At 36.1% G+C, this 27,305-nt stretch overlaps 1 protein-coding gene across 2 annotated transcripts in view; it reads right to left on the reverse strand.

Moving 5' to 3' along the window:
• Window positions 1–27,305, reverse strand: part of EPC2 (enhancer of polycomb homolog 2) — a 121,742-nt gene that overhangs the window by 53,485 nt on the left and 40,952 nt on the right. For both annotated transcript variants that reach the window (XM_049616146.1, XM_049616145.1), the window contains exon 2: window positions 19,223–19,382. In XM_049616146.1, coding sequence (XP_049472103.1) covers window positions 19,223–19,382 — 160 coding nt within the window. The remainder of the gene's footprint in view (window positions 1–19,222; window positions 19,383–27,305) is intronic.

Genomic DNA, 27,305 nt, shown 5'->3' on the forward strand with positions numbered 1-27,305 from the left:
TCTGAAGACTAAGACTTCCCATATAAGAAGAGCTGCTACATCTATTTCTCTGGCTTATTTCCTTAAGACTGATTTGTACCCAATGTATTAAAGTCACAAATACTTTGATAGAATCTGAAAAACTTTCAAATTAACCCACAGTTTAACCTTGTATCTAGTCATGGTTATACTTGGAAGTAATTTTTTTCTATTATTCTTTAAGTCTGGACATGGGAAATTTTAACTTAAAGCAAAAAAGAAATAACAAACATCCAGGGGTGGGAGCTTGTTAAATGACTGACAGTTATGTCACAAATGACGACTTCTCCTATATGTTTCACCTATCAAAGGAGAAAAAAAATGATTTTAGGTGAGTTACCAGTGGATTTTAATTAGTATTTTAGTTAAAAATAGTTAAATCAAGGAATGGTGAACTATGGCCTACAATGAAATCTGGCCAGCAGTTTGTTTTTGGTAAGGCTGTGAATATGTAAAAAGATTTTCACATTTCTATAGAGTAATTAAAACAAACTGTTTTAAAGAGAAGAAAAAAAAGAAGTAAAATATGTGGTAGAGACATATGTGGTACCCAAAGCCCAAAACGTTTACGATCTAGCCCTTCACAAAAAAAAAACTTGCTAACCATGGTCTAGATTAGTAAAGAAGAACAAATTGCTTCTGAAACACTGGGGTATGAAAGATAAGCAAAGATTTACTAGGGAAGTAGTTTTCACAATTTCACTCTTTGGAGTATGGTTTCTTCTCTCTTGGCTATCTCTCAGGCTCATCACCCATGAACAAAGAAAACAATCAATATGGCAAGTTACTAGGAGATACTCCCTGAAATACTCTTAGGAATGTGAACTAACAGCAAGAAATCTGTTGTTGTTTAAAAAATGAAATCATCCTAAGGACTGTCTAGCTCTGAAAAGCTGAGGTCTGAATTTGGCCCTTACTTCTAGGCCCTTGCAGTCACCTACTTCTTTTTATGAACTGACAAAAATCAGAAAGAACTAGTCACTAATATGCAGAATGGACCACTATAATTTGATTAATATTATGAAAAAGTATAGACAATTCTGCTATAACATGAGTTCCTAAAAAAAAAAAAATCCTCTATGTAAAATTATACACCAAAAATAACAGGCTTACAGAAACACTATATAACTTTATCAGAGACAAAACAAACTATAACTGTTACATTAGCATATAAGCCACTCAGAGTGGCTGGCTACTACCTCAAGGGATACTAAAAATGCACACAAATAACAGTAAAAATGCACAAAAATAACAGAATAGATTGCTGGCTTGTGGGTGCTGAGACAATACAATCTGGAGTGGGTCTCTGCGTTGGGGCTCCAGAAGGAAATGTAACCTGCCACTAGCTAAGAGCTGTCCAAGGCTGGGTACACCTCTCTTAGAAGGGAAGCATAGGTTGCAGACACACTATTTTAAATTGTCTTATGGAGCTGAAAGGGCTCTTGCATGTATAGCAGCCAAGCACTAAAGCCTTTGCGCCTCCCTGTTGAAGATTTTTAATTCTTTTTTTTTTTTTTAAGCTTATTTATTTTGGGAGAGAAAAAACAGAGGAGGGGCAGAATGAGAGGGAGACAGAGGATCCGAAGGGGGGCTCTGCGCTAACAGCAGACAGCTTGATGCGGGGCTGGAACCCTCGAACCACAAGGTCATGACCTGAAGTCCGCTGCTTAACTGACTGAGCCCCCCAGCCGCCCCTGAAGATTTTTAATTATTTTCTCACTACTCCAGTCCCCTTTGGCAAGGAAAAATCATAAAAGAATCAGGACAACTTCCACGTAATACTGGCATCATTCCCCCCCCACCACCCCACAGTGAGCAATCACTATTGTTGAGCTAACTGGTATTAGAGGAACATGTGCAGCATAAGAGACTGGACAACAAAACTGTATTCCTGAGGACAAAAGAAATAAGTTTATCTGAATCACCTGTCCTGATATCATTTTTCCTTACAAGATTCTAAATAATACAAATTGTCTATGCCACAGCTCTTTTTGTAAATAAGTGAGATAAGTGAATAGAGAAATGTGCATGAAAGTATTTCACAAGCACCCATCTACATAATTATTTAGACATCTATGCTATTATTCATGTCCAATTAGTACCCAAAGTATTTTTAGGGGTGGTGTGGGGGGGGGTTATAAAAAAAAGTTTGATTTTATTTTTTAATGTGGCAAAATATACATAACATAAATTTATCATCCTAACCATTTTTTTTTTATGTTTTGTTTATTTTTGAGAGAGACAGCGCTCTCACTAGAGCCAGGGAGGGGGAGAGGGAGACACAGAATCTGAAGCAGGCTCCAGGCTCTGAACTGTCTGCACAGAGCCTGATGTGGGGCTCGAACTCACGAACCATGAGATTATGACCTGAACCAAAGTCGAACACTTAACCAACTGAGCCACCCAGGCGCCCCTCATGTGAACCATTTTTGAGTGTAACAGTCTAGTGGTATTAAGTATATTCACACTGCTGTGCAATCATCACCACCACCCATCACCAGAAGAACCCAAAGGGTTTATTCCATAATTTCCTACTAACATTCCTTGTTATGTTGCCAAAAATAAGGAGATAATTAGTGCCACCTAGAAATAATACGTATCTCTTACGTGTATCACAGGAACCGTTTACAGAGTGAATCAAACGATGTTTGTAAAACATACAAAATTCATGGCCTAGCACTAATTCTATTTATTAACTGCTTACTAAATGGATCAGGTAGAGAGATACGTACAGTAGATGAAGATATGTATCCCTGTCCTAGAGGCTTCCACGTCCTTCATTTTAAGTATGATAGTATTGACTATTGCTTGCAAACACTCCTGGAGAGGGAAAAGAACTTTTTGTCCATCATGGTTTTCCTCACACAGTGAACCTTATGGTCACTGGGCTTAGAACACTGTTTGTTCATAGTCCAACGAAGTGTTACCCTATATCCTTTGAATTACTTGATCATATCTAGTTGAACTTTTTTCTATCCTCTGATTCAGATGAGTAGTTTAGCCAAATGTCACCCTTCTTTTGGTTACTTGCAATAAAGAGGTAAATTTAGGTACACATTTCTGAACTTTAGTTCTTTAGAAGGGGCTTATACCACTGCTGGATACTGTGTGCAACTGATGAAAACAATTTAATATCCCTTTCAAAGGAGCAAACCCTTAAAAGAATTTTGTCAATAATCCCTCTTGTTCTTCCTCCTCTACCAGGTCCCATGCGGCGTGGCTCCAGCAAAGAGAAAAAAAAAGAAAGCCGTTCTGCTATCAAAAAGACAGTTGACCACAGGGCGCCTGGGTGGCTCAGTTGGTGGAGTGTTCGACTTCGGCTCAGGCCATGATCTCATGGCTACGGAGTTCAAGCCCCACGTCGGGTTCTGTGCTGACAGCTCAGAGCCTGGAGCCTGCTTCGGATTCTGTGTCTCCCTCTCTCTCTCTACCCCTCCCCTGTTCATGCTCTGTCTCTGTCTAAAAAAAAAAAAAAAAAAAAAAAAAAAAAAAAAAAAAAAAAAAAAAAAAGAGAGAGCTGACCAGAGGATACACTATCAATATTCACAAACATGACCATAGAACACGCACCCCACATATTAAGTGATCTAAAAAACTCACTGTGAAGGAGATGGAAATACTAGACGTGTGCACTGCTAACACGTTCAACAAAGCTGTCTGGTTTGAAGAAACAGGAATGTACCCTACCACATATGGGTACGTTTGTTCAGAAAACACCATTAATATAAAGATTCGCCAAAGAAGCTCTATATATTGGTCACCTATGTACATATCCTCACCTTCAAAAACTTGCAGAGGGATGGACAGGAGTGTATAATAGCACTGCCTCTGCATTTCTTCTTTCCACCCAGAGTACAGTAATGAGCATTCGTCCAAACAATGGGCAAACTAGGGTCATCTGTGTGGTCTACAATGCATTTAGTAATAAACTGCTCTGCACCAAGACCCAAGAGAAACTGCACTGTGCTCATCAACAGCATACAATACCTAGCAATGATACAATCCTCACTTGCACTGTCCCTGAACCATTAGGGGCAATGCTGACTCCTGAAGACATTTTAAACAGTATAAACAAACAAACAAACAAACAAACAAACAAAAACAACAACAAAAAATATAATTAAGAATAAAAACTTCTGGGATGCCTGGGTGGTTCAGTTGGTTTAGTGTCTGATTCTTGATTTCGGCTCAGGTCATGATCTTGTGACTGCTGAGTCTGAGCCCCTCATTGGGCTCTATGCTGACAGCACGGAGCCTGCTTGGGATTCTCTCCCCCCCCCCACCCCTTTCAAAAATAAACATTAAACAAATTTTAAGAACAAAAATTTCTGAAGAAGTTCCTCCTCCAGGGCAGAAAAAGCCTCTTGAGGCCATCATGTTTGAGGGTCTGGCCAACGTGGCCAACTGGCTAAGCTGATAGCTATGTTCTGGAGAGCAAGAAGTTGGGAGTTTGATCTATGGAAGATCAAAGCCCAGAAGAGGGAGACCTCCTCCCTCTCATCTTAGTTGTAATAAAGTAGTCTATTAAGGAAAAAATAATCTAACAAAAACCCATAGTTAATGTGATTGAAAATTGTTTAAAATAATTACAGTTATAAAACAAGGTTGGAGTGGGGTTGGGGGTAGGCTGTCAAATCCAGCTTGAATATTTCCAGTGAAGGGGCAGACAGATGTATTGCTTGACAGTTGTTTCCAACCTTAAGTCAATATCTGTCTTATATACTTTCTTCCCTCACACTTCTAATAGTCACATTTACTTTGAAATTAAAAAAAAAAAAAGTTTTCACCTAAAAATTCACTCATGCACACACATATTCTAATTTGATATAGCAGCACACTGTAAGCAAAATTCAGATTTAAAACAGTTTTACAAATGGATAATGTGATATAAATGAGAATAGCAATTCCTGATTTAAAATTTTTTAGCATCAAAATTACTCCATTTTTATTAGGAAACATTTTTAACCTAAAGTTCCTTGTGTTCTGGACAGGAATCAAAGAAAATAAAGAGACTGTAATATAAAATATAAATAAAGAGACTGAAAACACTAAAGGTAGTGAATATGGAGACAGTATTTATTACTACTCTTTCAGAGTCCTTTCCTTACAAGCTGATTTTTCTCAGAACTGAACATGTACTGTTGAGGGTCTATAATTTGCTAGGTACTAACAATAGAAAGGAGGACTATGGATGCCCAGATTAAATGCTTCCTGAGAATTTTTTTTTTTTTAAACCTATGTGCAATTTGTCAAGAAGAAAAAAACTAGAACAAACAGAGATATGCTGGGATATCTAGACTCTAATTAGCTTTACTCAAATTATATAGCAGTTACTCTTTTCTAGTAAACAGAGGTAAAAGTCTTAAAAATTCACAGTTCCTAAGGGTAGTCACAGACCAGAACCCAGTTCAATTAATCACATGATTCCTTTTCCTCATGTTGGTGGAAAAACACCAGGTGTGGGAGAAAATTATATAACTAAATAAGGTTACTCAAGCAATATTTTAATAAAGTAAAAATCTCAGCATCATAAAGTAAAATCTAGATAGTTTTCATTTTTAGGAAGTTTTTTCTTATTCCTGAAATCTATTCTTAATTTTTTCCCTCTTTCAAATCTTCCTCTTTCCTCTTCCCTACCACCTTTTTCTCTTTCTAACAAACCAGCGCTGGAGTCATATTAAAAAACAATGCAAAACAAAAAAAGTAAGGTAAAGATCAGATGTATCAGCTAATTTACATGTTAAGACAATTTAAAAAGTAACATAATTTAGAGCTGGAAATACCTTATCTTACAGATCAGAAAACTGTGAGAGGTTAAGAACCTTGGTGAGTTGAGCATAGGTTTTAGGGTTTTGATTCATAGGGCTCAGAACTTACCCCATTACACCACAGACATGAAATTAAACCCTTCTAATCATAACAGCAGTAATGAAAAATTCTTTGAATTTCAAAGGGAGCAAAAATATAGATAAATCAAAAGACTGTTTTTGTTCCACTTTGGACTTAAATGTTTAAGCTTATAAATTACATTTAATAAGCAAATATCATGCATATCAAACCAGCTGTTGTGAACCAAATGTATTAGGTACTCAAGGATTTGTTAAAAAACAAACATTAAAAATTAAAAAGAGAAAAAACTCTAATAGAGTTTTTTACTTAAAAGTTATTTCAGGTCAAGAACACTTCCAACATTTACCTATGAATTATCAATGGTACTTTTTTATTGTAAAAGGAAGCAACCCTCATTTGTATAAACTAAGCCCCTACTTTCATGCATCTTTAAACTTCCTAAGTGTTAACTTCTGGAAACTATTTGCCAATATCTGATCCCTTTAGTTCAGGCAACAAAACAAGACCTAGGTACAAGTGCACCTTGTTTGCCAAGGCCCTTCTTTGAAAGTATTAACAACACCACTTTCTAAGAGTGCCATTTACTTATAAACTCATTGGTGTATCTCTTCTTCCAACTCTGCATTTCCTTTCCATACAACTTTCCAAAATTATGTTTATTGATCCAATGAACCCGGTAACAACCAATACTGTCTGTACCTCAAGTACAACATGTATGACAGGCTCCCTTCTAAACTGGAATAGATATCAGCGCCATAAGGCATAAAAAAAGGTAGATACAAGGACATCCCAGAGAGAAGAGCAGAAATATAGACAGGGAATATGCTTAACTACAAGAGATAGAAATTATCAATAATGAGTCTGGATAGAGGGCTCTATGATCCAAATCAACCTTTATATAGCAGAAAAAGGATTCAGAACTATACAGCCATGAAGCTGCATGCACATATATAACGTGTATTATTTTTTTAAAAAAGCAGAATTGAACAGTTTTACAAGTCTTACATCAGCAATGCTATCGTATACCTACCTAAACCTCAGTTAAATAGAACCTAGTATACATTAAAGTGGGCTCTGACTAGGTAGACCTATGAACTAGGAAGCAGTTCAAATAAAACACCTTCCTGGGATTCCATACATACTTCTTAACCCTAAGGAAGTCCAGGGATCTGACAAAAGCTCACAAGTTTCTCCTTTACATGAGTATCATCCAAGCCTTTAAACCAGTGTTTCTCAAACTTTAACATTCACCAGAATTATCTGGATGGCTTGTTAAAACAGATTGTTGAACTTGACCACCAGTTTCTGACTCAGCAGATCTAGAGGAGGGCTTGCTAATTTCCATTTTTAACAAGTTCCCAAGTGATGATGAGCAACTTTATGAGAACCTCTGATCTAAACCCAAGTCTTTGCTCTTAAAGATCATAAACTTTACTTATGCCTAATTTTAAATACGCTGAATTTTTAAAATTTGTAAATTTTTAAGGTCTCAGACTGCAAGTAACTTTCAAAGACAGCTGATGAGAGCTTAGTGTATCTCAAAGTTCGGAAGCAACATCGCCTCTGCTTGGAGCTCTCCAAGGTTCTAATAGCCTCCAAGCTCAGCAGTTCTCAATAGAGTACCAAGAGATCATGAATGCAGATATAGCCAGAACTCTTGACTTTAAGTCTCCAAGATTTCCTACAATTGTAAGACTCAGCTACAGACCTTACTTACATTCCTTACCCAATGTACAAATAAAGCAAAGTGCAGAAGAGACCAAGACCATTTCTATAAGATCACATGCTGATCCAAGTCTCTCTACTGCCCCCTCCAAAACAAACAAACAAACAAACAAACAAACAAACAAAAAAACAAACAAACCAGGTTTATACTATAATCAGGATTATTTTTAGTCCTTCCGCTGACTAGCCAACTATATCCCTCTCCCACTCTGAAAAACTCATATTTAAATAAATAACAAGTATTACTAGTCAAAATTAGTAGCAAAGATAACAACTATGGGAACCACAAACTATGAGAATGGGAAAGTGGATTCTTTGAGAGTTTCATGGAGAGATTTCCATCATCAGAGAGGGACTACAGCCTAATGATATTAGATAGGACCTAAATGATGTAATGATGGTTTAAAAAGAAAGTCTCCTAGTCTTCTCTCTTCTCCTTCAGACCATTCCTCTCTTGTTTTCTAACAACTCAGTAGGCAACTTGGGTAAAGGACAGTGACAATTCAGAAGATAAAAATGTTAATGGCTCCTTTAAAAGAAAAAAAACACTCAACCTCATTCATAGTAAGAAATCCAAATTAAAACTATACTAAGAGAAACTAAAGTCTGGATTTTGATCAACAATGATGTTCCAATATCGGTTTCTTAGGTTTGACACCAGGTGCCACAGTAATGCATGATAGTAATATTAGAGGAAACTGAAACTGGGTGAGAGGTATAAAAGAATACTACCTTTGCAACTTTTCTATAAATCTGAAATTTTTCCAAACTAAAAGGTTTATTTAAAAGAATAATGCACTGAGGTATATCATCTCTCACCTATCAGACTTGGAAAAAATTAAAAAATTCTAAGGCAGTCTTTTGACCAGGCTGTGATGAAATAGCACTATAATGCATTGCTAGTGGAAATGTAAAACTGTAGGACTCCTATAGAAAGCAATTTGGCAATTTCTGGAATACATATAATTACACCTTTATGAAATTCTGTATGTTCACAGTTCTTCACAGAAGCACTATCTGCAGTAACAAAAGACTGGAAACAATCCAAGTTCCCTTCTATAGGAAATGGGATAATAATCTTGCACAACCAAACACAAAGAACTATTATGCAGCAGTAAAACAGAAATGAGGACACATTCTACATGTTGATATGGGCTAGTTTCCAGACTATACTCTTATGAAAAAGAAAAAAAAAAATCAAGTGCCAAAATGTACATATAGTATGTTAACTTTTGTGTAAAAGGGGTATAAAAATATAAATTCTTAAGTGCTTGAATTTGCATAACAAAACCCTAAAAGAAAACATAGCCTTAAAAAAGTAGTTTCTTATAAGGGGAGGGTGATTGGAGGCTGTTTTTCATATACTTTCTATTTTGAAATCATCTAAATGCATTACCTATTAAAAATAAAACCGTATTACTTTGTGAAAACAATTTTGTGTTTTAAAAAAATATTCTGAGTCAGTGATCTCTGCGTTCTACCTGAGATTCTCCCCTACTTTCTGTTCAGACCTCATCTCTTTCTCATTCACTCTCAATGAATCATTCAACAAATACAAAATGTGGGCAAAAGCCTCACTTAGACATCTGGATGCAGACAGTATCTTAGCTTAACCAGTACAAATTAATTCTACAATTATATGTGCAAAAATATACATGCTATTAATAGCTAATAGTATAAATAATAAATAAGTCAAAGAAAAAGAATGTATCTCCATAGCGCACTAAACTGTTGGAAACATGAGAAATTAAATACCAATATTCTTATAGATTTAATTTTAGCAAAGCATTGAGTGGACCAGGAAATAAACTTAGTACAGATATCATAAAGTTTTGAAATAGAAATCCTAAAAGATTTGAAAAATTCCAAACGTGTAAAACATAAACTGGAGGGCAATGAAGAACTAATTTCCTTTACTAGAGAGACTCTTTGCTAAATAAGATTTCACCAAGCTAAATAAGCTTCCGACTCTTGGTTTTAGCTCAGGTCATGGTCTCACAGTTTGTGAGTTCAAGCCCCTCATCAGGCACTGATGGTGCAGAGCCTGATTGGGATTCTCTCTCTCTCTCTCTCTCTCTCTCTCTCTCTCTCTCTCTCTCTCTCTGCCCCTCCCCTGCTAGGGCTGTTTCTGTCTCTCCCAAAATAAATAAATAAACTTAAAAAAAAAAAAAAAACCCATACATTTCAGATTTCAAAACATATTACAAAACTACAATAATCAAATTTGTGTATAGGCATTAAAAGAGACTTGCAGACCAACGGGATCAGAGAATCATAAAATAAACCCTCACAAGATGATCAAAAAGGGTGTCAAGACTACACAATGGAGAAAGGATAGTCTCATATGGTGCTGGGAAAACTGAAATCCACATGCAAAAAATATTAAGACAAACCTTCTTCTTACATTATGTACAAATATTAACTCAAAATGAATTAAAGACTTTAACACAAGACCTGTAACTATAAAACTCTTAGAAGAAAATACACAGGAAAAGCTTCATAATACTAGGTTTAGTTATGATTTCTTCCAGATGATACCAAAAGCACAAGCAACAACAACAAATGGGATTGCATCAAACTTAAAAACTTCTGCAAAGCACAGTTAACAATCAGGAGAGTGAAAAGGCAACCTATGGAATGGGAGAAAATACTTTCAAACCATATATCTGATAAGAGGTTAATATCCAGAATACAAGAACTCCTAAACAACAACAAACCATCCCAATTAAAAAAAAGGACCTGAAGAGACATTTCTCCAAAGATATACACATAGCCAACAAGCATATGAAAAGCAGCTCAACATCACTAGCCACTAGGGAATTACAAATCAAAATCACAATGAGATACCATCATTAGGGTGGCCACTCTAAAAAACAAACAAAAAACAAACAAAAATCACACTTGGTGTGAATGTGCAGACATTGGAACGTTGCACATTGTTGGTAGGATGGTAAAATACTGTAGCTACTGTGTGTAACACTAGGGAGGTTCCTCAAAAATACAACCACTATGTGATCCAGCAATTACTCTTCCAGGTATATATCCAAAAGAACTGAAAATAGGATCTCAAAGGGATATATATGCGAAGACCCATGTTCACTGCAATATTATTTACAACAGCCAGGAGGTAGAATCAACAGATGAATGGACAAACAAAATGTGATATACACATACAATGAGGTATTATTCAGCTTTAAAAAAGAATGAAATCTTGTCATATGATACAATATGGATGAACCTTGAGGACATTATGCTAACTGAAATAACCCAGTCACAAAAAGACAAATACACATGATTCCACTTACATGAGGTAACTAAAGTAGTCAAATTCATAGAAACAAAAGGTAGAATGGTGGTTGTCGGGGGTTGAGGGGAGGGTGTAACAGGGGAGTTGTTCAATGGGTACAGAATTTCAGTAAGGCAAAATGAAAAACTTCTAAAGATCTGTTGAACAACAATGTGCATATAGTTAACGATACTGTGATACAGACTTACAAATTAAGAGAGAACATGTTATATTTTTTACCACAATAAAACCACCACCACCACCACCACCACCACCACCACCCCATTTTAACCTGAAACAAGTCATGAGGAAACAGGCTGACCCAAACTGAGGAACATTCTACCAAATACCTGGCCCGTACTAAAAAATGTCGTTGTATGAAGCACAAAAACACTAAAGAATAGCCTGAAGAGACATGACAACTGAACGTAAAGCATCATCTGAAGTAAATTAGGCTTTATCTAAAAAGAGTTCACTGTGCACTAGCTTTTAAAAAAAAATAATAATAATTTTTTCAAAGCCTAAAATCCTGTTTCTCCTTAAAATGCAAATTATATTTTACTAATGAAATTACTAATTTGCCAATATTTACTAATACACAAAGTTGTATTTTACTAATAACAAAACCACAAATAATCCTGGGTCTAGAACTCCTTGTTAATTAAAGTGTAAACAAATAAAAACCTTCAGTATTGGCTTGCTTTCTTAGATTCCTGCTGACTACTGAAGGATGTAAAACAAATTCCTTGTAATATTATATAGCTTTGAAAATTATTAAAGCTAGTTAATGACTTGGAAAAATGCTTACTGACAGTAAGTAAGTAAAAAAAAAGCAAAAACCACAGACCTATACATATATATATACATACACGTTACACAAATTTGGAAAAAAGGGAAGACAACTTTTATCTCTGTTGCTTACCTTTGCAAGATGGGATTATTATTATGATTTTTTTTTTTTCAAGTAATCTCTATGCCCAACATGGGTCTCAAACTCAAGACTCTTGAGACCAAGATTCACACGCTCTACTGACTGAGCCAATCAGGCATCCTGGGATTACTATTCTTTTCTGCATTATTAACACTTTATTTATTTAATTCTTTTTCATCTTTCTTTATTTTTGAGAAAAAGAGCATGAGTAGGGGAGGGGCAGAGAGAGAGGGAGACACAGAATCCAAAGCCCTACCCAGGGCTCAAACTCACAAGCTGGGAGACCATAACCTGAGCTGAAGTCAGACACTTAATAAACTAAGCCACCCAGGCACCCCAAGCCCAGGATTTCCTTTTCTATCAGCTGACAACCTATCCTCTATCCTGCAATTTATCCATCACATACACACAAAACTAATGGAAAAAACAAATCCTTTACTCCCATTGTTGATTCTATCATCAACCACATTTGAATGGAAATGGATTTGTTTTAACATGTATCAGTATCTGCATCTTAGAACCATGAGCCATGACTGAAAAACAGTATACCAGAGTTAAACAGGCGCACCCTAGAGCCAGAGGGCCTGGTTCCAATTCAGACTCTTCCACTTGCTAGCTCCATTACTTTGGGCTCTTTTTGTAATCTTTCTTTAAAAAGAAAGTACCTCATAAAGTACCTTTGAGGCATAAGTGACATAATATATGTAAAACACTAACAGGACCGGGCACGGCAATCGGTACAGGTCAGCTATGTTACTAAGCATTTTACCCATAACTGTGGAAAGAAAAGTTTAGTTTTCTATTAAAATTTTCAGAAAATAAGCATATAAAAAAGTACTTTTATCGGTAGGGAGCCCATTAAATTATACCAGTGGGGTAAAATGGAAGGAAATTTAGTTTTTGGTGGTAGATAGGGACAGAGACAAAATCCTACAAAGCGCCAACACTCAGGGCAGTGTGGTGTCACTGAAGAATCTTCCGTGGAGATGCTACCTGCTAGGTGAATATGCTGAAAGCTTATTTCTGGTAACACCTATTAACAAAATCTGGTGTGCTGGGTTATATCACAGTATCTTCTTTGTGTGGCCCCACAGGAGGTTCTAAATGCTTCAGTGCCAGGAAACATGCACTGAAATATGCACCTTAAAACCAATCTCACTTTTTTGCTTCGTCTATTAATTACATCATGCCTAAAATATGCACTACTATGTATCAAATTTACCTCTTTGTTTTCTCCTGAATCTTTAACCAAGGTCTCTAATCTGTGATGCTGTATTTTACTCAAAGTCACCTCAATTTTTCAAATTTTTTAATAGTGGGCATAAATAAATGCATAAAGACTCAAGGGGCACTCTCTTTGTACTCATTTTTATCTCTCTACCCAGACCACCAATAATTATTTTGCTTTTTCCCCAAACACCTGGCGTTACTTTAATACTTTGAGTTTTGGGTTTCTTCCTCCTTCCTAGATTAGTAGCTCTCCAGGTACTGCTCTACATTTCAGCCTTCATGCCCACAGCTTTACCTAAGGAGACTCAGCACAATCCTGAGGAGAAAGATCCTTACAGCCAGTTGATCTGAATGTGGGTTGTCCTCGAGGCCTGGCCTGGCTCACTGTCCCTGTTACCATGCCTCCAATCACCTGAACCTGGGATCTAGCTTCACCTGGAATGTGTTCTCCACAATCCACTTCTATACTTGTGGCACTTTTTTTCTAATATTTATTTATCTGAATGCGTGATTCATTTCATGAGATGTGTGCTCAATTTAACTGCTTTATACATACCTGGCAACAGTTTTACAAAAAGTGATGTTCCTAGAATCATCCTTTTCACCAAGAAGTTTTACTGTATAAACAAAGTACTGCTCTTCATTTGGATTTTCCAATCAGAACATGTGTGTCCCACCAGGGTAAAAGGTCATCATTTTTGTTAAAAGAATAGCAAAGAGCATTGCAAGGATAATGAGACTGAAGCCGAATGTTAGGCCAGCATCCATCTCACTCTTGCTGAAAACCTAGTGGAACATACAGGTCTACTTTATATTGAATAAGTGGAATTTTTCTTCTTTTCCTAATGTAGACTTGACAATGGTCACCTTTATCAGACTGAGAAGAAGCCACCTTCACGTGTACTAAGGTATATAAGGAGTATACACACAATGACAGGCACTTTCTTAGGGCTTTACTATCCTGGCCGCAGATACAAATAGCAGACTTCAATCTCCTTTTGGTGAGTTCCTCTGTCTGCTCAACAGAGAATGAGGAGGTGCTACCTCCCACCTATCCTTCCTCCTGAACTCTCCTCTTTCAGCCAAGAAGCAGCTGAGATGGTCTACTGATCTGTGTGTGTAGGTGCAGTGCAGGGAGAAGAGGAAGAGACCTTTCCTTTCAAAACAAGATAAGGAGTCTTATTTTCAAGGACCATTTAGGTGAGTTCAAAACTAGAGACAAATTAACTTCAAAACACTTATGAAACAATATTGAAACAGTATCTCAAGTTCCTTCATGTTTTAAAATTCTGAGATACTTAATGTCAACTATAAAATATTACCATATTAAATAAAAGGAATAATGGAACATCAAAATAACTTACTGCAATGTAAACAAAGTCATTTCCTTAAGGAGAAAAGTTTGGGTTCTGAATTTGATGAAGTTCTTAAATTCCAAAAGGAATGAAGGAATTATAACATCTGGGTTGAGGTACCCAAAGTAAATCTGTTGTAATAGTAAGTAAAATGGAGGTAGCATCTTATGCATGTGTCACACAACTGACCAGTGAGGAACAGTTTCAGTATCTTAGGTATCAAGACCACATGCCTCCAAGATGCCTCCATCTGGAAAGATGCTGGAAAGACTACTCCAATGTGCTCTGATAACTTCCTCAGATTACCAATATGGGTCACTATGGAGAACTGGTACCACAAGAGAAAAGGAAGGAACAAAGTTCTTGCATCCATATCAAGACTGGTATCATTCCATTCCCAACTCCTTCTTGGCCTAAAATGACACTGTTGTAAATAACAGAGCTCACTTTTCATTTCTAACTTGGATCCACACGGGTCCTCAATTTCACTACACACACAAATAATTTTATTTTTTTCAATGTTTATTTTTCAGAGAGAATGTAGGGGAGGGGCAGAGAGAGAAAGGCAGACAGAGAATCCCAAGCAGGCTCCACACTGTCAGCACAGAGCCCAACGGGGGCTTGAACTCATGAACCATGAGATCATGACCTGAGCTGAAATCAAGAGTTGGACACTCAACCAACTGAACACCCTGGCAGCCCAATAATTTTGTTCTTATGTTTGATCCTGTGTACAATTTTGAGTCCTACAAGATCAATGTCTCAAAAATACCAACGTGTATATACTTTTACCTTCAATCATCCATTTATTCACTCGTTTACTTATTCAGCGAACATTACGCTGCTTACCTAACCACATGCTAAGTACTATACTAGGCAGTGAAATTGAAAGAAAAAAAGTCCCTGCTCTCAATGACTGGTATAGCCTAGAGAGACAGCAGAAGGCAAACAATCACAACCAAAGGTGGCTCATGCTACAATGAGGGTGTGTATGACACAAGAGGGCTTGAGGTAAACAGTGCCAAGAATTCTGCTTGGAGGGGCTCAGGGAAAGGCTGTTAAATGTAATCCTGGAGATGAGATGTAGAGAATAAGTTATATTCTAACAAATGGAAGAGAGAAGTAAAGGGGTATAACATGGAGGTATAACAATATATGGCATAAGTCAGAGAGGTGCAAGGAGCTCATTATTTTGTAGCTGAAAAGTATGAAGGGTCAGGGGAAATGGAAAGAAAATTGTATTAAAACCATATTCTGGGGCTGTATGGTGAGTGAGATGAAATTCTGCTCCTGAAAAAAAAAAAGACCTTCACTTCTAACAGCTCATTTTGGTAAGTAAGGCTGGTATCCTAGTGGTAGAACACACAGGGAAAAGTTAGGGGCACCTGGGTGGCTCAGTCAGTTAAGCATCTGACTCTTCATTTGGGCTCACTTGAGATGGAGCCCCAGTTGGGCTCTGGGAAGAGCGTGGAGCCTGACTGGGACTGACTGACTGACTGACTAACTCTTTATCTCTGCCCCTCCTCCACTCATGCTCTCTCTCAAAATAAATAAATAAACTTAAAAAAAAATCATACAAAGTTAAAAGTATATCTGATAGACAAAAGAATCTTTGAAAAACTCTAAATGGGTAATAGTCACATTAGTAGCACTGTGGAGTAATAAAGTAAGTTTTCTGCCAAAGCTCAGGGAAACAATGTGATGAACCCTGAACTAAGCTATCCTACTGTGGCAATTATGCAATGTCTTTTCTTAGGCAGGCAAATGGAGATTCTTTCAACTCTATCATGTAAAGAAGAAAAGGAAAAACCAGAGCAATATCTTCTGTAATTCCTTTTATTTCAGAACTCAAAAAAAAATGTTTAAAAGCCCTTCCTTGAGTGCCCGGGTGGCTCAGTCAGTTAAGCGTCGGGCTTCAACTCGCAGGTCATGATCTCGTAGTTCGTGAGTTCCAGCCCGCGTCAGGCTCTGTGCTGACGGCTCAGAGCCTGGAGCCTGTTTCAGATTCTGCGTCTCCTTCTCTCTCTCTGCCCCTCCCCTGCTCGCACTCTGTGTGTGTGTGTGTCTCTCTCTCTCTCAAAAATAAACATTAAAAAAAAATTTTTTTAAATAAATAAAAGCCCTTCCTTGAGAGGTGGGCACCTGGCTGGCTCAACTGGAACAGCCATCTGACTTTTGATCCTGAGGTTGTGAGTTCAGGCCCCACATTGGGTGTAGAGATTACTAAAAACATAAATAAACTTAAAAAAAAAAAAAAAAAAAAAGCTCTTCCCTGAAAAAAAAAATCTCAATGATAACATGAGTTTAAATTTTAGTATAGACAAGTTTAAGGCCAGTAATAGGCATAGAAGTAAGCAAACTGATAAATATCAATTTGATAGAAAATTAGTAGACACTGAAAATGACAATCACAGACAATATTCAAACGTGGGAAACTTAAAATATAAGTAGAAAGAGGAGTATGAAAATTTATATGTGCAATAGGATCTTATATATAGCATAGTATGTAGAACACATACTGACAGACTAAAAGAAAAAATGAAAGTGAAAATAATTTTCTATTATTTTTATTCTATTTTCTGTGGTAATAGAATAAAATGAAATTTAAAAACCTACACAATTTTAATGTTTACTGTATCTAATGTCCCTGACCCAGATGGGTTACATGCAACTTCTTCATTCTTGGTTTTCTAGAATGGTTTTTACATATGGTCCTGATGTCCAGCTACAGTGTTATTAAAATACAAAACAATAACAAATGGATACTTTGGCTTGAAAAATACTTAAAATTCCTATTATGAACCTGCTCTTTCCTGATACACAGGTAAGACAAATGCAACAAACTAAAGGGATTCAAAGAATACAGAGTCACATAAATAATGGCTGTATCATATTTCTCTTGAATGCTTAAGAGAAAAAAAAAATTCTGGAAATGGTTGTGATACCTAACAGCCTTTTAAAAGCCATTTAAAAACAATTCAGTCAACAAACATGCTATTTATTGTGCATCTATAAGCCATGCACTTCACTCTAAAGATATGAAGAGAAAATAAAACATAGTCCTTGCCCTCAAGAAGCTCCTAGTCTAAAAGAAGAGAAAGAATGGTTACAAATAATTGTAATAAAATATGGCAAGTCCTCTAATAGAGGTATGTACAAGATACTGAGATTAAGTAAAAAACAGAAGTAGGATGACAAAAGTCAGGATAAGCTTCAGAACAAAGTTAGGTGTTCAGTGAGTTGCAGGAGGTGAAAGCTGACTTGACTAGCACAAGCAAGGGAGTGTGAGATGTGAAATGTGAAATAACCAGGCAAATATGAGTAATTTCAAGTTAGTTCCTATGGCTAAGAGAGTGTGAGGAAGAGCAGTCAGGAAATGAGGTTAATGGAGTAGACAGGGGAAACGATCACAAAGGGTCTTGTATTCAAAGTAGAGAATTTGCCTATTACTGAACTGTGAAATCTAAACTGCCACCAGTTACAAGGTGCACTATGACTTTATGTACTATTAAAAAGAAAAAAAAAGCTTTCTGCTGGAGTCTATTAACAAGGTTAACAGAATACTCCTGCATAAACATACACTACCAAATGGTAACAATCTCAGTGTAAGATAAAGAAATAAACCAACTATGCAGAAAGAAACAGCAAGGAACTTCATTTCTCAACTTGCCCTTACATGAAAGGAGGAGAGAAAAATCTCCCCCTGAGAAATGAACTCTAAGCAGGTCTGTAGCCTGAACTAAAGCTATCAGTATGGTCTAAAAACAAACAAAACAAACAGGGAAAACTTTAAAGTGGTCTGATGTTGGTAGTTTCCCTAAATGCTTGGCAGAAACAAAAGCAAATTTTCTTTAGATAAACTAGACTTGTATCCAGGACAATAACAATTTAATATGCAATCTTATTTCAAAGATGACCAATAAAAAATGTGCATCTTAGAACAGACAGAAAATAGTCAATCTTCTAGTCAGTCTTAAATCTGGAGGAGTTTCATAATTACCTGGGAACTTTTAAAAATACTTATTACTAGGATGCATACCGATGATTCTCATACAGGTAGGCCTGAAGCAGAGCCCTGGAATCTCTATTTTAACAAGCTACCCAAGGCTTTTTCTTACACAATCAGACAAGATACCAAGACATCAGCATCTGTCTACACCATCAGCTGAAAACTACTGGAGACAATAAAGAACAGCAGGATTTTAAGCCAGAGAATAATTTGATCAGACTGACACTTTAGGAAGACCACTCTGGTGCTGGTGGACTTTGTCGAGAAGGCATATTAGAAGAGGGTAAGGAAAGGCGATGGAGGGATAGTAAATTTAACAGGAGGTTAGTGAAACAGTTCTAAGGCAAGAGATGGTGATCATTTAAATAGTAACAATGGGGAGAAAAATAAGATAGTATCAAGGAGGCAGAAACAGAATTTTATAAAAATTAGACGTAGGTAGAGGGGTAAAATCTAATTCTAAAAAACTTCTGAAGACTCACCCCTAATCAGCATTATAGCCACCAGGCCTTTAAAAATAAATCTTAAATTTGAGTACAGCAATCCACCAACTTTTAGTTGTATAATAAAGTTTAAGTACCACACCAAATCCTAATCTACATAAACATCAAATGTTCCAAATGCAACTAATGCTCAAAATGATCTCCCACCTGCAAATTCAGATGTTAAGCATACAGAGATTTTATTCCTTAATGTTTTACATTTCTATTAATCAGTGTGTATGAACTGAAAAATTAAAATCTCTTTGGGCATAGAAAAGAAAGGATATTCACTGGTAGATAAATTACAAACAGAAAACAATGAATCAACAAACTTACGCTGAATATGAATGAACTGTTTTGGCTGTTTAAACTCTCCTTTGTACAAGCGATTGTAATAGTTGACGTTGCTCTCTGCCTCAGGAACTGGAATGACCATGCTCTCTTTTTTTTCTCTAAATACTTGCTGTGCTGAAATAGCTCGCTGTAAATGATGTTCCTGGAAAATGTAAAGTAGGCAACATAAGTCGTTTTAATAATGTTAATTCAATGCATAATTCTATTTAAAATTTACTTTAATAACTGCAAGGTGCTTTAAGAATTATTTATAAATAGTTCCTTCACCACAGAACTATAGAAAACATTGCCATTGATGTCCCTTAATGCTGTACTCATCCTGATATCACCTTAGATATTTATAACTTTAGTAAGTAGAATTTTCTTCAAAGGTTAAATATACACATATTCACAAACTAGAATTTAACATCTCAATTACAAGAAAATCGATCCCGTTTGCTAAATTAACAGAGGTGTTTGGCACCAATACCAGAAATACGGGAACACATGCAAATGACAGGAAAAGAATTGTGCCACAGGTTTTAATTATCTTCTGCATTTACACACCTGAACTTTAACAGTACAAACTAATTGGAAAAAAAAAAGGAAAGAAAAAACCATATTCAACAGACTACATTACTATCACAGCAGGAAATATTTCTAAACTAAGGTTAAACAAAAGTTCCTATGAAATACATCTTGATTGCAGTAACTTTTATTGCGCCTCTACCACTTAATGCCTACTTTCTCCCAACCACAAAAGGGACCAATGCCGTTCCCAACAAAGCAGTATTACTTTGTAGACGGCAAATTAGGTCATATCACTCCCCAATAAATTCCCTTCATACTCAGGTTAAAATTATCACTGACTTATAAGGCCTTATTTCTCTCTGACTTCTCCCTACCCATCCTTTATCCTAGCCACACTACCTTTCCTTAAGGTTCCTAAATTGCCAAATGGATTGCTTCTGAAATTCCTTTAAGTCTCAACTTATCAGAGATGGCTTCTGTGATTTCTTTATCTAAAAGATAAAAGAGTACTGGCTAAGAATTTTTTTTATCGGTGTCATTCTTTCAACACTTTTCAGAGCATCTAGGAGACACCAGATACTACTCCTATTACTCAGAATTGTTAAAAGTGGATGAGAAAGACTCTGCTATGAAGCAACTTAGCTGGTAGAAGAGAGATATCTCAGTATGCAATCATGTTTGGGCTTGACAAGCATGTCTCCTCAATTAGTGAAAGACTGTCTAAGGAGGATAGAGAAATATATCCAAAGAAAGTAAAATCTAAACTAAGACTTTCAGGATCAATAGGGATTTAGCAAGGCAAAAGAGAGAGAAGAAAAAAAAAAAAATCCAGGCAGAGAAAACACAGCGTCCAAAATGGACAAAAGCTCAGAGACATTCAATAAAAGGCAAGCAGTTGAGGTAAGGGACAGGCAAGTGGATGCTAGCTTACATTTGAAGAGTTTCTCCATTTTCCATACCAGGAAGAAATACATTTTCTTCATAGGGTGGGATCCCAAGTTGGAACATTAAACACACTTCCCTATACAAATATTACTATCAATTTAGAGTTGATTAGTAACAATTTTTGAGTTAACTAAAAAATTGTGAGAGGATCAAATACACCCACAAACAGTATCAAGAAATTAGGAAAGCCAGGTTTTGAAAGAGCAATTTCTGCATTATTTAAGCCTATACTTTTCTATTACCTTGCTGACATTTCACCTCTCCTGGTCAAATAAAGTGATTCAATATGTGATGCCACCTTGTATTTATATAATGTTTTATACTTCTCAAAGTATATCTACAATCACATGCTTATTATTATGCTTATGCTTATTAGCTCCTCAAAATTTTGAGACAGGGATAGATACTATTACATTAATGAGACTCAAGAAACAAATTATTTGCTCTTAGTTGTGGTATAAATTACATGAGGGAGTCAAATTTCAGGACTCTGACTTAAGTATTCTTTGATTATTCCATCTTTACTAGAATGGGCTATTAAAAATTTTTAAAAAATCTTTTAATTCTAGTAATCTAGAAATATGGTTGACAAGAGGAACTGAGCTAACTGGTGACACATTTTTGATTTGAAGAGATTCCTTCTCCTCTAAGTACAAAACATTTTTAGGTATTATCCAATTACTGAAATACATCTTTAATAGACGAAGATTTAATATTATTTTAATTTTACATGTGAGGAAATTTAAAAATAGACCATAGATGACTCTCTTCTTAACACAGCTGGCAGATGACAGAGCTGCAGCCAGAAATTAAGGAGCCGACCATGACACACTCCCCCATTTTAATTTACAGACCAAATTTAGCTCTAAAAATAAATTCTCAGCTATCATTTCCTTCCCCATATTATCAGACAGCTTCTCAAACTAAAAACTCAGAAAAACACAACAATAATATGGCTTCTAGAGGCCTGTGTTTCATATAATAACCACAGTCAGTGACAAACATACAAAATCCTGGAAGCAGGTAGAAGAGTTTTCATTTATCTTTATTAGGGCAAGCAGTTGGCAGGAATAATGTTGATTCCCTGTTACATCCTGCATTATATGTTGGTGAGGTTACCTGGGTTTTTAAAAGCATATTAAAAACCAAGCATGACTTGATTTCTTTTCCATTAAGAAGGCATTCTTTTGACTCACCAACTCCACTTTTGAAATACAAATGGGCAACAATGACTAAATAAAATGTTCATCAGTGGCTCAGTTGATTAAGCGTCTGACTCTGGATTTAGGCTCAGATCATGATCTCATGGTTGTGAGACTTAGCCCCATGCTGGGCTCTGCACTAAGCATGGAACCTCCCTGGGATTCTCTTTCTCTCTTACCTGGCCCTGTCCCCCAAATGCTCTCTCTCTTAAAATAAGTAAATAATAATAATAATAATAATAATAATAAATGGCATTATTTAAACACCAAAAAAAAAAAAAAACCCATGAAGTCTAAATGGGAATGAGTAGGGAATTATAAAAATTTATAATTTTTATTTTATATTTATATAACATAATTTTATTATATATAATTATATATATACTATAATTTTATATATCATAAAATAACATGTATAAATATAAATGAATATGTGTGTAGAGAAAACAGACTAGAAGAATACAGTCTTTTATATACCACAAAATCCTTTTTAGGTGGGTCTTATATTCTTCTGTGTGTGTCTGCTCTCTATTTTCTGAAATAAATCTGTATTAGTTTTTAAGTTTAAATAGTGATATAAAAGCTTTGCGTCTGAAATTGAAGGGACTCACCACCAATACACAAAGTCACTTCTTATGATTACTTTGACATTCTAAAATAACCTTTCAAAACTTACTATGTTATACCTAAATAAACATTTTTTTGTTTTTCTAGATATTTACATTCTTTGTACCTTCTGTTTTTCCTAGTAATGTGTGAAATTATATGATAAATCATTAAAAGAAAATGAAAATAAACTAAATAACTCATGACTTTTAGTCATATATAAATACTACCCAGCACAATCTTGCAAAGTGCAGGAGAGAATTTTGTTTTTTCTTTTGGAGAGGAGTAAATTAAAGTTCTATGACTACATCGGCAGAAATCAGCAGTGCTGAAATGTGAATTTTTGTATGTGTATCTCTATTCCATCTTACCAAGCTCAAGCAGCCCCAACTTGTTGGGTCTTAGAATGTATTAATTGAGATAGGCGGCATACAAAATCAAAGATTATTCATTGCTATTTTAAAAATTCACATGCAAAACCCCCAGCAAAAGACAGCAAACTGAATCACTACATTTATCTACTTCACCACCCTACAATAGTAAACTTAACAGGAAAGGACTAAGATGCTTATAAAGCCACAATAACAAAGAGAATGAAAAATAAGCCATCAGCACAAAACAAAGTGTAGCAAAATCCTAGGAGATCAAAATCAAAAGATCAAGTTTTGAATCCCTGCAGAGAAGGAAAAAAAACAAAAACTGAGCCCATCTGTCCTGCAGAAAACAAGATAATGGGGATTTTGAAACACTAGCTAGAAACAGCTAGAATAAGACAAGTCCTTCTTTGCCTATTCCTCAAAAAGGAGATCATTCTACACAAACAGAAGAGGGCACCACAGAACCAGTAAAACTGTGAACTACACACTTAACTACAAAAATGAAGAGAAAACCTAGAAGTCTGTTATTATTAAAAATAAAATGAAAAAAAATGCAACTATGGTTCTAATGATAAATTCTTTCCACTCTGCATGAGGGAAGAACAGAAAAAAACTTCAAGAAAAATACACCAAACTTAAATATGCCCCAAAGAAACATTTAGGGATATGAAAAATATCTTTGAATCAGAAACTCAAAAACTAAGATGAGAGGAGGGTAAAAGACTCAGGAAAAAATGGGAAGAGTTGAGTAACTCAGGAAAAAAAGAAAAGACAATTATCTCAGAGACAAAGACTGAAATTACTAGTAGCCAGGTACAAAATATACTCAAACAAAAACGTGTTGCATAAAGGTTGTCAAAGGACCAAGAGAATGAAAATCAGGTAAAGAAAGTAGTAAAATGAATAAGAAAGATGGTAAGATGTAAAAAGAGACAAAGAAGGAAAGACAGTCATATAAGTGGAGTCTCTGATGAAGAAAAACAATGCAACAGAACTAATTTTTTAAATTATTATTTATTATTGAGAGACAGAGAGAGACAGGGCATGAGCATGGGAGGGGCAGAGAGAGGAGGAGACACAGAATCTGAAGGGGGCCCCAGGCTCCGAGCCGTCAGCACAGAGCCCAATGCGAGGCTCTAACTCACAAACCGAGCAAGATCATGACCTGAGCCAAAGTCAGACGCTTAACCAACTGAGCCACCCAGGCATCCTTCAGAACTAATATTTAAAACACCCCCCTACCAAATGTCTGGAAGATATGAATCTGCATATTGAAAAAAGCCCACCAGGGAGCAAGATGGCATACAAAACTCTGTACCACCACAGACACAAACTGACAGTGCTTGGTGCAAACGGGAGAAAACACTCTGCTCACAGCTACTCTCTTGGGAGGGAAAGGGAAGAGTAGAATGCACATCCAACATTCCAGCTTTTGGGGAAACTGCCTAAGGGACTATAACTTCTGTCTCCCCTAAATCAGAGGACTGAATGAACCAACATTCTTTGGATGCCTGGTAATGGTGGAGAACAAAAGAGAGCTCAAGCTCAGAGCCTTGTTGCAGCACCAAAGAAGGTATGGTACTTCAGCGAGACCAAGGGGAATTAAAGATTACAAGCTCCAGAAAACCAGTAACACTCTCTAACTAGGAAATTATGTGCACATGCCCAGAGAAGATGTATCTCCAGAAAAGGTCTGGAAGGGTTTCCAGATTCCCTGTCTGGAACGGAAAAAGGTCTTCCCTGGTATGAAGCCAATTTTTAGACACTGGGAGAGGTGGCTATTTTTTAAAATGGACAAATTAGGGGCAGCTGGCTGGCTTGGTAGGATGTGACTCCTCCTGCTCTCAGGGTTGTGGGTTCAAGCTCCACTTTGGATGTGGAGATTACAAAAAATAAATTTAAAAAAAATTGAAAACTAGGGGCGCTCAGGTGGCTCAGTTGATTAAATGTCCAACTTTGGCTCAGGTCATGATCTCATGCTTCACGAGTTTGAGCCCTGCTTCGGGCTTTGTGCTGACAGCTCAGAGCCTGGAGCCTGCTTTATATCCTGTTTCTCCCTCTCTCTTTTTCTCTCTCTCTGCCCCTCCCCTGCTCGTGCTCGTTCTCTCTCTCTCTCTCTCTCTCTCTCAAATAAATAAAAAACATTTAAAAAATAAAAAATAAAAAAATTAAAAACTAAAAAAATAAAATGCACAAATTATAGCAAAAAACAGGATGAGAGAAATACAGCTCAAAGAACAAAATATATCTCCCAAAAATGACCCTAAAGAAATGGAGATGTGTGAATTATTTGACAACAAATTTAAAATAATCTTTAAAAAATAATAAAATAAAATAAAATAATCATCTTAATGAAGCTCAATGTGCTACAAAAAACCATAAAAAGACAACTAAATGAAATCAGGGAAACTGATGCATGGACAAAATGAGAATAGCAACAAAGAGATAGGAAATACAAAAAAGAACCAAACAGAAATTATGGAGCTGAAGATTGCAATAACTAAATTGAAAAATCCACCAGATGGATTCAAAAGCATTCTTCATCAGGCAGAGGAAAGAATTAGTGAACTCAAAGATCGATCATTTGAAATAATTTAGTCAGAGGAACAAAAAAAGGGGGAAAAAATGAAGCCTAAGAGATTTATAGGACACTAATGACAGACCAATATATGCATTAATGAACCAAAAGGAGAAAAGAGAAAGGAGCAGTGAGCTTGTTTGAAGAAATAATGCCTGAAAATGAAATCTGGGGAAGAATATGGACATTCAAATTTAAAAAGCTCAAATAATGCCAACAAAGATGAATTCAAAGAAGCCCACACTAAGATACACTGTAATCAAACTGTCAAAAGTTCAAAGACAAAGAGGGAATCTTGAAAGCAGCAAGGGAACAGCAAGTCATCATGTACAAGGGAACACCCATAAAATCATCAGCAATTTCTCATCAGAACTATTACAAGCCAGAAAGGAGTGGGCTGATATATTCAAAGTGCTGGGGAAAAAAACTGCCAACCAAGATACTGTATCTGGAAAAACTGCCCTTCAAAAATAAGTAAAGAATAAAAACCCACTCAGGTAAAAAATAGATGAGGGAATTCATCTCTAATAGACCTACCTTGTAAGAATTGCTAAAAGGAGTCCCTTCCAGTTGAAACAAAAAGACACTAGAGAGCAACACAAAAATATCCAAAAACATAAAAATCTCTAGTAAAGGTATATATAGACAAATACAGAATCTTGGAATACTGTAATGGTGGTACATAAGTCACTTTTAATTCTGGTATAGAACTTAAAAGATAAAAGCATAAAAACAGGTATTAAACATAAAACTATGTTGATGACACAAAACATAAAAAAAAATTAACTTATGACCAATAATTTTAAAGCAGGGAAAGAGATGTAAACAGCTTGAGCTTTTCTATGTAACCGAATTTACAAGTTTAAAAAAGACTGTTAGGATCTATACAAAGTTTTATGTAATACTGATGGTTTACTCACAAAAAATACCTACAGAAGATCCACAGAAGAAAATGAGAAAAGAATCAAAGCAGGTCACTTTGTGTTAATGAAACACAAAGGAAGAGTAGCAAAAGAGGAAAAGAGGGACAAAATAACTACAAGATAAATAGAAAACAATAAAATGGCAAGAGTAAGTCCCTCAGTATTAGTAATTATTCTAAATGTAAGTGGATTAAACTCTCCAATCAAAAAACATAGAGTAAATGGGCCACCTGGGTGGCTCAGTCAGTTAAGCAGTTAAGCATCTAACTTTGGCTCAGGTCATGATCTCATGGTTTAAGAGTTCGAGCCCTGTATCAGGCTCTCTGCTGCCAGCACAGAGCCTGCTCTGGATCTTGTCCCCCTCCTCCCATCCCCTTTCTCTTACTCTCTGTCTCTCTCAAAAATAAACACTAAAAACAAAAACAAAAACAAAACCCAAAGATTAAAAAAACAACAACAACGAAGAGTGACTGAACAGATTGCTATACACTGTCTACAAGGCACTCACTTTAGATAGAAGAACATATATAACCATAAATGAAGGGATGGAAAAACATATTCCATGCAAATAGTAACCAAAAAAGAACAGGAGTGACCATACCTAGATCAAAAGACATTACACAATGATAAATCAGACAGCTCACCAGAAAATTATGACAATTATGAATATATGTTACATGCACCTAACAGGAGTGCACCAAAATTTGTGAAACAATGGCAGAATTAAAGGGAGAAAAAATAAGACAATCAATAGGAGATTTCAATACCCTGCTTTATAATGGACAGATCAACCAGAGTATCAGTAAGGAAAAAGAGGACTTGAACAACACTAGAGAGCAAATAAACTAACATACATATCCAGAACACTCCACCCAACAACAGCAGAATACACATTTTTCTCAAACACACACACAGAACATTCTC

This window comes from Panthera uncia (genome assembly GCF_023721935.1).
Source record: "Panthera uncia isolate 11264 chromosome C1 unlocalized genomic scaffold, Puncia_PCG_1.0 HiC_scaffold_3, whole genome shotgun sequence".
Classification (NCBI taxonomy): Eukaryota; Metazoa; Chordata; class Mammalia; order Carnivora; family Felidae; genus Panthera; species Panthera uncia.